We start from the raw sequence: 13,745 nt of genomic DNA, 5'->3' as shown, positions 1-13,745 counted from the left end.
TTTGTTACTAACTCTTACTAATGTAAAATTTGCTTCAATTTAATGCCCTTCTTGTTGAGGATCTCTTAAAATCAAATCTTGTATATTTTCAGGTGCAATCACTGGAGCCATAACAACTCCTCTTGATGTCATAAAAACTAGATTAATGGTTCAGGTACAGATAATGGATCTTTTTTCTTACTTTTCTTTCTGTCTTAATCTTTTTCATAGAAGGGGAGTAATGCAAATTCTTTCTTCATTTCATCTTTTCAACCTTTGCAGGGGTCAGCAAACCAGTACAAAGGTATATTTAATTGTGTTAGGACTATCATTAGAGAAGAAGGGACTCCTGCTCTTCTAAAGGTATGCTCTTCCACGCTACGCCTTTTATCCCATAAGATGCAATTCAAAGTATAGTAATCATTCTTTGTGTTCTTTTCTCTCGTTGCTCTTTTCAATTTACATGATAGCACGGGAAACTATTAAGAAAAATGTCCTAATTTTGTTAAGATAGATAGCATTTCTAACTTATGGACAGTGAGGGTCATATTTGAATAGGAATTGACTTAAATTTAAATTATATAAAACACTCTTAATCAAAAAATCAAAACTAATAGATACATATATAGAAAGAGATTGACGAACCTTGATTTTTTGCTCCAAATTGATGTGTATAGCCATCTGAAATTCGAAGAAATTGTGGATTCAAAATAGGAACCCTAGTTTCTTCATAGAACGAACAAATACAAGCAATCTTCGATGCCTCCCTCAATGAACTGTCAAACTTTGCTTCAAATTAGAGCAAGGATTAGGGTTCTTTTATGGAGATCTTCGTTTCAAAAACTCATGTCTGACAGCTTCAACAACTTGAATAAGTTAGCTTCAAATCAAATCTCATACATCTACACCATATCAAAATAATTTGTGAAAATAACACCTAGAACAACCCACACATCTACACTTTCATACACACATATATGCATACACAAAAAATAATATCTAAAAAGAAGGCAAAATACCCAAACTCTGCCACACATCTACAACACAAGATCTCATCCACCAACACCATACCAAAGTAAAATAAAACAAGATAATTAAGGACCAAAATCAATAAACTAAAATACGCTCAGAGTGTAGTGAGAGTTATTTCATTACCAACTTACTGTCACACCCCAAAACCATAGGGCATGATAATAAGGTTAAAACAAAAAAAAAATGGAACAACAGTTTTCAGCTTAAGAAAATTCTGTGCAGCGGTTCCTTAAAAAAACATAGAAAATTCAATTATTATCGAAATGAAACAAACTAATTTTTTTTAAAAACTAGACTCAGATGACAATGTGACCGAGTCACTCCCAGATGCTAGAAAAACACCAAGGAAAACAGTTTTTGGAAGGAAGAAAGCTCTCACAGCTTGTTGGGGCCTTAACCTTTAGAAACTAGACACTTGAAATAATAAAACTGGAAACTTTCATAATTTATTGATTTCGGGAAGGCCGTCAAATTCTTTTCTCAATTTCAGTTTCCAAACTGTGACCAGAAACCAAACAGCAGATGATATAAGATTTTTTAAAAAATATCCACCAATCAAAAAATTATAAAAAATTTGTGAGAGACTTTATACACAAAGGAAAACATATGGTAAAAATTTCACAGCGTTTGAAGCACTGCAACCTCTGATTAAAATTCGTTTCCAAAAAAGTACTAGAGGAAATTTAAAACAGATTTTTTTTTTTCTTTAAATAAAACCCTCTAACAGAAAATTCAGAGCTTACCCTCATTAATAACTTATATAATACATAGGCATAACAAAGATCTAAAGAGGCTAAGAATATATATATTGCATAAAGTCATCCATAGAAAGATAATTTCAGTCCAAATTTGTACACCCAAAATAAAGAGTCACAGCTCTGATGCCCAGTCACTAAGTACATATGCTACCATTAGCAGGCTATACACAAAACATCTAGATACAGTACCCTGTCCTAAAGAACATATAGCAGAGAGCATATTGTCATCTTTACTCTAGCACAACAACCACGACCTTAACATTGTTTCATAAGGCATCAAACATGAACAAAATAGTACTTCAGGCTAATATTTCACACAAAAACACCAAGCAGAAGATGCTCCACAAAAGGATCCCATCTATGGGAACTCAAGCTCGAGTCTAGCATTGCCGTCCTGAGCACCAAGACCTGAAAAATAACAAGGGTGAGACAATGCCCAGTAAGAAAGCCTTTAACAAATGCCTCCATGAGGTTTTAACTTTTAGGTACATGATTTGATTAAGCAGAATTATTTTGGCGTAAAATTGATAATATACATCAGTCTACCAACATGCTAAGTTCTGATTGGAAAACAATTTAACCATGTAGAATTCTGAAATAAAATCATAAGCAATACTTGTATGTAACCAAAACTTAGATCATGACTAAGCATATGTATAATATCTTAGCTAAAATCAAGCATTTGACTACAAGAAAATCATGCACTTGTAACAAGCAAAACTATAATTTCATGGAACATTAAATTAGGAAACAAAACTTTAAAAAAATAACTCTCAAGGCTGCAAGAGTTAAAGAGAATCCCTACCCAATTGAAGTTAACAACTGGAGGTGGTGAGATTAGATGGTGTGTGGGTAAAATGCCTACATTTTTAGCCTTAGTCTGAACCCTTCTTCTTCTTCTTCACTTTCTGTTCTTCTTTCTCTCTGTTAGACAACCAACGGCTAGAAGTTTTCTTTTAGGCTTGGGATGCAACAACTATGAGGGAACTAGTTACAAGTGTAGTGCTAAATAATTAAACGTGTCTCCAAGTTTTGCATATAAATGACACCTAGTTCTAAATCCCCTACATGCTGCCACATGCAAACCCACTAAACCACATTCTATTAATATCTCAATACTCCCTCATTTTCAAAAGTAATCACTCAATGGCTCTACCCATTTTATTTATTTCTTTATTTTTATTATTATTTGTTAACAACTAAATTCATCCCATGAGTAAAATAGAAAAATTAAATGAAACTTATGACTATAAATTAAATACTAGATCAAAAAATTATATACTAGACAATTAAGGAATTATAAATTGCCAACGAACCGTGCACAACCGATGCATTTAAATAAATTCCAAGCAATTAGGGATGTACTAATATTGAAATGCAACACATGAAATAGGTAGAAAGAAATTTAATAAAAAATCATGTAATTCTGGTCCAAAACATAGGGAAGACTTAATTAAATTTAAGGTTGTCACACTTACTCTTTGAACAGACCATTTTCTGCCTTTATTCACATTATCATGAATATAGTTAGATATTCTTCTTGCTAGAATTTTGACAATTTTTTTTTTATCTTTTGTGACAGGTTAGTAGACAAAATAATTAAGCAAATAGTGATGGATAAAGAATGGATGCACATGACTTACAGGTTATTATTTGTAGTGGAGTGTGCTTATAAAAGTTAATATTGTCTACACTAGTTTTAAGTTTAATTAAATGTTAAAGCTTTAATTTTATAGAGTTGATCCAAAGTATTTAGAAGGAGCACGGAGGTTTGCTGATCAGGCGCAAGCGAATGCGGGCCATCCAGAAAAGATTTTATGCCCTTGTAATTGTTGTCTAAATGCAAAGCACCAACACTTCGACATGGTGTTTAGGCATTTATTGGAAAATGGAATGGATCAATCATACATGATCTGGTACTTTCACGGGGAAAATCTGAGTGAATCTCCCCAACATGGAAGTGATGTAAATGACTTTGAAATGCCAGAGACGTATTAGATGTATAGAGATATTTTCTTTGATGGTGGTGATGATGTTTCGGATCCAAACTGTGAAATAAGAGAGGTTGAGTTTAAAAAGAAGTTAGAATATGCTGAGACCCCTTTATTTCCAGAATGCACAAAGTATACGGTTATGTCTGCAATTGTTGCCTTATGCAAGCATAAAGAAACAACTAATTTATCCGACACTGGTTTTGATGGACTTCTTCAAATGTTTGGGGATATGCTTCTAGAAAATAACAAACTTCCTAAGAGCTATTATGAAACGAAATTTTTTTTGAAGACATTTGATTTAGGATATGAGAAAATAGATGCTTGTAAGAATGACTGTTGTCTGTTTAGAAAAGAGAATAAGCACATGACTAAATGCCCAAAATGTGGTGCTTCACGGTGGAAAGAGAATGAGCATACTAAGAAGGTTAAAAATGGTGTCCCAGCTAAGGTGTTGTGGTACTTTCCAATAGTACCAAGGTTTAGAAGAATGTTTCGATCCCCTGAAATAGCAAAACAACTAACGTGGCATTCAACTCATAGAAGTGGGGATAGAAAGATGCGACATCCGGTTGACACGCCTGCATGGCATACGATAGATAAAAAATGGCCTTCTTTTGCATCAGATTCATGAAATTTAAGACTTGGCATTTCAACTGATGGGTTTAATCCATTTAGTGACCTTAGTTCGGCATATAGTTGTTGGCCAGTAACATTGGTGGTATATAATTTTTCGCCACTTGAACTCATGTCGAAAGAGAATATGATGTTGACATTACTAATCCCAGGGCCGAGGCAACTGGGAAATGATATAGATGTGTATTTGGAGCCACTTATAGATGATTTGAAAGAGCTATGGGAGAAAGGCGTGGAAATTTATGATGCATTTGCAAAGTCCACATTTAATTTGAAGGTAATCTTGATGTGGACAATTAGTGACTTTCCAGCTTTTAGTAACCTCTCTAGTTATGTTACAAAGGGTAAATAAGCTTGTCCAACATGTAGTGATGACACATGTTCAAGGCTGTTGAATTGTAGCACCAAGACCGTTTACTTGGGTCACCGTCGATGGCTATCTCCTACTCACCCATTTCGAAAAAAGAAGAGTTGGTTTGATGGGAGTGAAGAACATAGGTGGAAGCCTAAAATATTGTCTGGGACTGAAATTCTTCATGCTGTGAAAAATATTAAAAATGATTGGGGTAAATAAGTGAAGGGAAAATTACATATCAAACCAAAAATTGGAAAGAGGAAACAAAAGACAAAAAAGGACGAAAATGTGGCGTGGAAGAAAAAATCCATATTTTTTGAATTACCATACTGGGAGGTAAGTATTTGTAATAGAAAGTCGTTTAGTTTTTTTTTTTTTTTTTTTAAATAAAATATTATTTATTTAAGTTTATAATATGTTTTAAAAAAACTATTATTCCATTATTTGTGTTTTAGGTATTACTCGTTCGCCATAACTTAGATGTCATGCATATTGAGAAGAATGTTTGTGAGAGTATTATTGGCACCCTATTGAACATAAAAGGAAAATCAAAGGATGGACTCAAGTCTCTTAGAGATTTGGAGGAAATGGGCATCAGGGGGGATTTGCACCCACAAGATTCAAAAGGGAAACATTTCTTGCCAACAGCACCTCATACACTAAAGAAGGAAGAAAAACAGCTTTTTTGTAAGCGATTACAACAATTAAAGCTACTAGACGGCTATAGTTCCAACATTGGGACACATATATCATTGGATGAATGCAAGGTTGTAGGCTTGAAATCTCATGATTATCATGTCCTAATGCAACAATTACTACCGGTAGCGTTACGGGGAATTCTACCAAAGGCTGTAAGGAATGCCATATTTCGCCTATGCGCATATTTTAATGAAGTATGCCAAAGGGTGATTGATAGGAACTCAATGGAAAGACAGGAAAATGAAATTGCTGAGACATTGTGTATGTTAGAAAGATTTTTTCCTCCATATTTTTTCGACATTATGATTCACTTAACTATTCACATCGCACGCGAAGCTCGTATTTGTGGACCAGTACAATTTCGTTGGATGTACCCATTTGAGAGGTACTAATATCAACTTTTCCTTCTTTTATGGAGTTAGATATTTAATATTATAACATATATATAATTTATTTTGTTTTTATGTGTTTTAGGATGATGAAGGTTTATAAAGGATATGTTAGAAATAGGGCGAGACCTAACGGATGCATAGCTGAAGGCTATTTGGCTAATGAGTGTGTGAAATTTTGTAGTGAGCACATCAAACAAGCTTCTAAAATAGGGGTGAGACATTCTCAAAATGAGGATTTTGAAGGTGAGACAACAATAGATGGCCGTCCAATTTCGAAAGGAATTTTGAAAGTCATGTTGAATGACATGTTACAAATTGCTCACCGTTATGTCTTGTTCAATAATGCAGAGGTGGAACCGTACACAGGGTAAGTATGATATCTTCAGGACTTATTAATTTGTTATAAAAATAACAATGAAAACTTACCAATAGTGTTTGCCTCACAAAAAACATTTGGAGGAGCTTAAGCAGATGGACAGGCGTCTCATAAGGAATGCAAGCGCATTACAAAAGAAACATATGGAGACTTTTTGTTTGTGGTTTGCAAATGAAATTAGTGCAGCTGGTAATGATGTGTCCGATACACTTATGTGTCTTGCAAATGGGCCTAGAAGAGAAGTCATTTCACATTCGGGATATATTGTTAATGGACAATGATTTCACACCAAGGATGTGGAGAGAAGCACACAAGATAGTGGTGTTTCGCTTGAAGCAGAAACTATATGTCAATCTAGTGAAAGAGATACAAATCAAGTTCTAGGAAAAGTATCTTACTATGGTGTTTTAAAAGATATACTTTTGTTAGATTACCACACATTTAAAGTGCCAATCTTTGATTGTGAGTGGGAAAACATTAGAAATGGCATCAAAGTTGAAGATGGATTTGTATTAGTTAACCTTCATGAAGGTCAAAGTCAGTTTCAAAGTGATCCCTTTATTCTTGCTTTACAGGCTAAGCAAGTTTTTTATTCAAGGGAAGATGAAACATATAATTGGTATGTTGTACTTAAAGCGCCGCCAAGAGGTTTTAATGACTTGGAGTCTTTTGAAGAAAATAGTTTTGTGTCTTCTATGCCATTAGATGTATCAAGATTGGACTCAAATGATGATGATGATGGCAATGAAGAGTATGTGCGGTTGGATTGTGAGGGCATGACCATGTAGATGTATTAAGATTTTACTAGAAGTCATTTTATTTTATTTTATTTTGGGACTTTGTTTATGTAATAGCCTTTTACTGTCTTATGTTACATAAATCAGGTTTTTCGCATTCTATTGTAGTGCTTTATGACATGTCTTCTTATAACTTTACACCTCACTCACTCTTTTTATCTTTTAAATACTACTCCATATAGGCTTTACTTTTGTTTAAATAACTTGTACACATGTTTTGTGGGTCTATCTGAAGGTGTAAAACACCCTTAATATCATCTATATTTGCAAGAACATATATGTATTTTTTATATTTAAACATTCTTATGCATCTTGTATTGTCTGGACCCTGAGTTCTATCACCAATACACTAATATGCAGGGGAAAAATGATATGTAATGTTATGCTTGAAATATCTATGGCTTGAAATACTTTATTTTTTTTTTTTCTAGAACTTTTTGTTTTTAAAAATAGGTCATTCTCATTATAAGAGCAAAGGAGTAAGAATTGAAGAGGGAAAAAGATAGATAAATTTCAGCATGCGTGGTCCCGCAAAAGTAAGTAATTAATATATCAATTTTAAATTATAATTTTGTTGCCTCGTATTAAATTTTAATGGTTTTTCTTATTTTCTTATCTTGCATATTTTCTCATATAAAGTCCTCTAAAGTTGGTGCAAAAAGAGGACTAAGAGAGAGGAATTGTATTGTGGCAGCATTAAGGACTTCGGGAAATGAGGGAATTACTATATCAGATCGAGATTCAAACTCTCCCCATACACAGTTAGGTGGATAATCTAGAGGTTCTAGCTGCGTTCCAATCGATCATGATAGTGGAAGCACCTCGGCAAATGATGCTTCAATAACTCCCTCTACTCACAAGGGTCCTCATAAGGGTAGAGTTCCATCAATATTAGCAAATGCAGTAGTAAATGATAACGAGTCACCACTTTCGATTGAATTCAATGAAAGAGGGCAACCAATTGGTGAGAATAGTAAAAAAATTTCTACTAGCATCGGAATAATAGCACGACAGAATGTTCCAATTAGCTCAAAAAAGTGGAAAGAGGCTTCAGCTGAGAAAGAAAGACTCATATGGACATCTATAAAGGTATGTTCTTTTCTTGCATTTTATGTGATATATTTGTTTCATTATAGGTATTTGACCTAAGATTCAGTTTTAGAATTATAATTGAAATAAAAGTGATGACCAAATTTAATAGCATACACCACCATTTATAATTGGACCTAAGCCATTAATGATAGGAAATTTTCCCAAAAACTACTGATTGTTTGATTTTTACACTAAATGCAGCAAAAATTTGAAGTCCCTGATTTTCATAAAAAGGATGCTTTTAGAAGAATGGGAAAGAGTTGGGGTGATTATAGAACACGCCTTACAACCAACATATATAAGTCAAATGAAGATACAGAGGCTATTGATTCATTAAAGCCTGACAGTATACAATCAATCGATGAGTGGCAACAGTTTGTGAGTAATCGACTTTCTGATGACCACAAAGTAAGTAAAATATTGATCAAATTACCACAACTCTAATAACTTTCTTCTTTAGAAATTAGTAATTATATTATTTGTTTATAGCAAAAGAGAGAAAAATCTCAAGAATTGCGAAAGAAGCAAAAGATGCCTCACACAACAAGTCATAAGGGGTATGCTCGTCTAGAGGATGAAATGGTAAGTAGAACTAATTATTCCATCTTTCTTTTCTTCTTTTATCCCATGAATGGATCTTGTTGTTTGATTTTGTACACGTGTCAGACATATTTTGTATCGATATTTTGTATTTAATCATGTGCTTTGGAAGCTTAATTGTGCATTATTAGTGGAAATTTCAGCTCAAAGTATACAACACAGGAAATCTTAGCTTCAATTCTCTACACCAATAGGGATACAACTTTCAAACCACAATGCAGCTTCTCTTGATGCTCAAAATAGATTCCCACAGTCTTGTCTTAGCCTTTTTTGTTTTAGGGGCACTTTACTAATTCTGTGGCTGGTCCTTCCTGAAACTAGCTTCCACAGCTTACAATCATCATATAACACATGCTTCAATTACCACAACTCAGTTTTTAACAAGTTAGTAATAAGTCACAACCCAAACTAAGCTTCACAATTATTTTCTACAGTAGTGATGTTCTCAGGGATAGAATTGTAAATTTGCTGTGGTACATCTCAATTCTCGATTCTCCTATTCATATAATATCAAACTAGAGGTGCTCAGATGAAAATTATGTCAACTACATTTGTTAAGTCTATTAGGCCTGAAACTATAAAGGTTATTTTTCTGATATGTAGCTTAGATTGTACAGCTCTGTATCATCATTATAAGCATGATCAAGCAACAATAATGCATGTAACATAAAGATGTATCACTTTTAAGTTCACATACAGCTGCAATGCATCAGAAATTAAATATAAAGCAGGTTTGAGATCTGAGAATTGATACCAGCTCTAGAGTTGTTGTTTTTGTGGCTTCCTGTAGATGTAAATCACCAACTTATACTTGCTCAGCCATTGTCTCAGCTCCAAAAAAGACCCTCAGCACTCATATATGTATTTGAGACCCTCATTTTATACTCTCAGCCCTCTTTGATTATCTTTGAGACCTCATTTTATACTGAATTTAGGGTTGAATTTCAGCTCAAATGATCATTTAAAATCTCTGTAAACCTCTCTTATTCTTTGGTCTTGAGTCCTCTTTAGCACAGCCTCTCAAATATAGCTCAAATAGAGCTAAGAACATACATTTCTGTCCTCTTTAGCACAGCCTCTCTTGTAATCGCTGCAGCACTTGTGTAAGTATTTGAAAATTTTTTTATTAGCAAATTTTACACAAATATTATACTAACTTGTACAATATTAACATGTTCTATTATCTGTACACAAATATTGTTCCTGTGTAGAGAAAAAAAAGTGATGCACCTGACTCTATAACAAAGGTTGATGTATGGATCGAAGGTCACATGAGGAAGGGTGGGAAACCTTTGAACGATGCGACAGAAGAAGCAGTGGTAATATATATTTCCTACCTAACTTATATTTTTTAAAATTCCATTTATAAACATGCTTAAATGCATAACAACAAACATGTTTAAAATATGGAATTTTAGAAACAAATGAAAGAGTACACCAAAACCCAACCTAAAGGCACAAGCTCTCTTCGAGATGATGGAGTCACTCATGTACTTGGTCCAGAATGTAAAGGCCGAGTTAGAGGCCTTGGTTTTGGAGCAACAATCTCTAAAATTGAGGCAAATGGTTTTCAAAGGGTGCAAACAAAAAGGGTAGAAGAAATAGTTGAACAAAGAGTAGAACAAATCAAACATGAAATGAGAAATGAGATTATGAATGAGATGAAAGCCTTGTTGGTAAGTGTTACAACAATTTATATACGTATTATTTTCTGCTTATATAGCATTTGAATTTAATGTACTAGTTTTTTTAATCCATGTTTTCATTAATTGTAGTCCCAAAATGCTAGCGCTGGTTCTCAGTCTAATGCTATGCCAAGTCCTATTATAGAAGATCTACAAGGTTTAAAATGTGAGTTGTTACACTGGAAGTGTAGTTGTTGCAAAGGCTGAGATAGTAGCAATGGATCCCAATGCGTTAGAAGATCATTTTCCAATTGGTCCAGATTGTTGGAAAGTATGGATTGATGATATCTTGGTCGGCAACTGTCCTTTGTATCGAGCAAGCCTAAATGAAATTTTTTATCTTCGTGATGCTAACACAAGCTCGGTTGTATGGCCTAAGAAATATGTGAAAATTATTCAGGTCAATTAGTCATTCGTTAACTTATTATTATATTTCTTAAATTAGTCATACGATCTGATTTTTTATGTATTTGTTTGCATTACATTTTTGAAATATTTTTTTTTGACAGGATATATTATTACCAGTTCATTAGGAGCAGAAGAATCAGAATTTCTATGATTCCAGTCTACAACAAAGGTCAAATACTAAGCTTCTTTTATGATTGCACAATTTTAATGCTTTTTATACTCATACTTAGGGGGTCACATGCCTTTAAGTGACCAATATTGCGGTGTATCTTGAACTTTATTACCTTATTGGTACATCGGCCCATGTGGAGGCCATTAAATTTTATTTCTTGTTTTAAAATGTTGAAAGCATGGGAGTATGGGATCATCGTATGTGGAGGTTTTGATTGATTGTTGTGGAGGAGAAGTTGTTGATGTCATGAGATTTTTCTTGGATCGATTACGTGTGCATGATTGATATTTTTATTAAATAATTTTGTGAATTAAAAAAAATAATATAAAGTGCTTTTAAAAAAAGAGAATTGTAACATTATATGGAGTTTTTATATTCAATCTATTTAGTTTGCTCTATTTCATAATTCTTTCAAAAATATGTACAAGAGTAGAAGTAAAATTCTATTATGAGGAGTCAAAATGTATGATATAAGATATGTTTTGCATCACTATGACCACTTTGACTGTTCAATTTCATTAATTGATGATTTAAAAATATGATAAGAACTTCATTTATACCATCTTTCCACTCCATCCGAATTTGACAAAGCCAAATGCAAACACAAAGCCGCCAACAAACAACCACCACTGAGAATAGTATGAGAATAGTAAGTTGTGAGTCATCACTTTTCAGAGTCAAAAGAGTCGTGTGTTGAATGAAGAAATCACAAAGTATAGAAATTATTGATGGGAAGGAGATTTCTTCAAAACTTTGGGCCCCCACAAAACAAACACAAATGCACCTTTCCTTTTCTATATAGAATGACAGCAATATGCATATATCAAAAGAGTTAAAACTAGGTCATGAAACATTTGATTTATTATTATATGTGAAGATATTCATTATCATTTAATTCAGAAAAAAAATTATAAAAAAAATTATATATTGACATTTCATGAAAATAAGATGTACTTGTGATGAAAATATTAAAAGATCACTAACCATTGGTTTTTATATGTTGAAGTGTACCCAATGTTAAACTAGTAACTTCATAATGTAGCTTCAAAACAGACCTTTACTTGTTTCCCCCAACCTAGGTATCTTCAAAAACACTTGCTTAAAAGAATAGCACAATGATAGGAGCAAGATAAAATAGTTTCTCTTCACAAAGGCTTAAACCCCAAAATTGAGGTTAGACAAGTCTTTTCACAATGCAGCTTCTGTTCAGGTCTTCAATTAACTCCCACAGCCTTGTATCATCAAATTATACTTGCTTGATTGTTTAGAACACTTTACATAGCAAGTTACAGCAATAGGCACACACAAGCAGGCTTAATCCCACCAAAACCTAGCTTTTAAGCTTTCAAGGGCAACTTTGTGATTTAAGCTTAGGAACACCTCACAGTCCACTCCCCTAGTCTTTAATAGGCTAGATACACTTGCTTAGGTATTAATAACCAATTAACAAGCAAGGTATATTCCAATGCAAGGTTACAACACCATCTTGTGTTAAAACACTGAATTTCAGTTTTAAAAAGAAAACATATATAAATTAAACTACCAACAAACTGAGATGTAGTGTTCATGAATTTCAGATTTGCTCATAATTATGAGATAAAGAGACTACATATTATGATATTGTAGTGTTCATGAATATAAATGTCAATACCCCTTTCGAAGCCAAGTTAATCATTTTTCTACTTAGAACAATGATAGTATTATTTATTGCCCATGCAAGATAAAATGCATGCTAAGAGTTCTAAAGCAACAATATATACATGATTGCTGATACTAGAAGTGCAGCAATCTTGAGAATTCAGGATCTCTCTAGGAAAGCAATTAGATTGATTTACACATGAGGGAAAGAGATAAATTAACGATGCAAATTCAATAATTTTACAGTTATTCTTAATTCTAAATCAGTCCTAGTCTATAGTTTGCATCTAAGCAGGGAATACCGTTAACAAGAATATGAACATCCAGCACTCCCTTCAAACCCCCTAAAAGGGAGGGAGAGAGAGAGAGAGATTAACGGCATGAATCTGACCATTACACCATACCAATTCCCTTCCTCCACATGCACAAACGTTTCATTATATACCCTTGTATTTGGATAGGGTAAGGGTTATTACAAATGCTCATTATTGTGTCAGGTAGGGCGAGTCCCAAGTAAATGACATAAAAAGCGGCTAAAACCGCCATAAAGAAACCGGCAAAAGAGGAATGAATTGGGGTCTAATGGAGAGAAAGCTTAGATCTGTTTCTTCCCTCAAGGTTAGGCCAAATTACAGGCAATACCTTTAACGTTTTAGAAATTACAGATTCCTCCCTCAAAGTTGGCTCCGTTATGCCCTTTTTTCAGCTTTGTGTTCTATTTTACAGAATTTACAGAGATAAGATGGAAGCCAAAAGAAGAAAGGAAGATAAATAATTTGTGTTCTTTTGTTTGATACTTGAAAGAGAGAAATTGGAGAAATAAATAAATAAAAGAAGAATAAAGAAGGGAAAAAAAGGTAAGTAAGTGTGGAGGGTGGTTTAAAATTTTGCTTGCATTGTTGAGACTAATTATGGATAGTGTGTATTTTATATAGAAGTTGATAAAATATTCACTGGTTGGAGAAGATCCTAACCAATCCATTATAATTACACATATCCCCAATCTCCAACTGGGTTAGGGTCATAGGGCTGGCAATTGTCATAACAACCTCATTAGCTTAGATGCAAGTCATGTGTGATGTGTCCATAGAAGGTCCACTTTCCTAAACCAAACTTCAACTTGTCAAGATGTTGG

General features: G+C 33.6%; 1 protein-coding gene across 1 annotated transcript; it reads left to right on the top strand.

The window, feature by feature from the left end:
• The first annotated feature begins 4,508 nt into the window (after positions 1 to 4,508).
• Positions 4,509 to 7,006, top strand: LOC132313832 (uncharacterized). The gene is made up of 5 exons (XM_059812775.1): positions 4,509 to 4,673; positions 5,207 to 5,835; positions 5,925 to 6,209; positions 6,400 to 6,460; positions 6,512 to 7,006. The coding sequence occupies exons 1-5, from the start codon at positions 4,509 to 4,511 to the stop codon at positions 7,004 to 7,006; spliced, it is 1,635 nt and encodes a 544-aa protein (XP_059668758.1).
• Positions 7,007 to 13,745: the final 6,739 nt, after the last annotated feature.

The sequence above is a fragment of the Cornus florida genome, unplaced genomic scaffold (genome assembly GCF_030987335.1).
Source record: "Cornus florida cultivar Cherokee Brave unplaced genomic scaffold, ASM3098733v1 CherokeeBrave_3.0.0_Hap2_Chr06, whole genome shotgun sequence".
Classification (NCBI taxonomy): domain Eukaryota; kingdom Viridiplantae; phylum Streptophyta; class Magnoliopsida; order Cornales; family Cornaceae; genus Cornus; species Cornus florida.
Note: the sequence above shows the minus strand (reverse complement) of the source record. Positions and strands in the feature narration are given on the sequence as shown.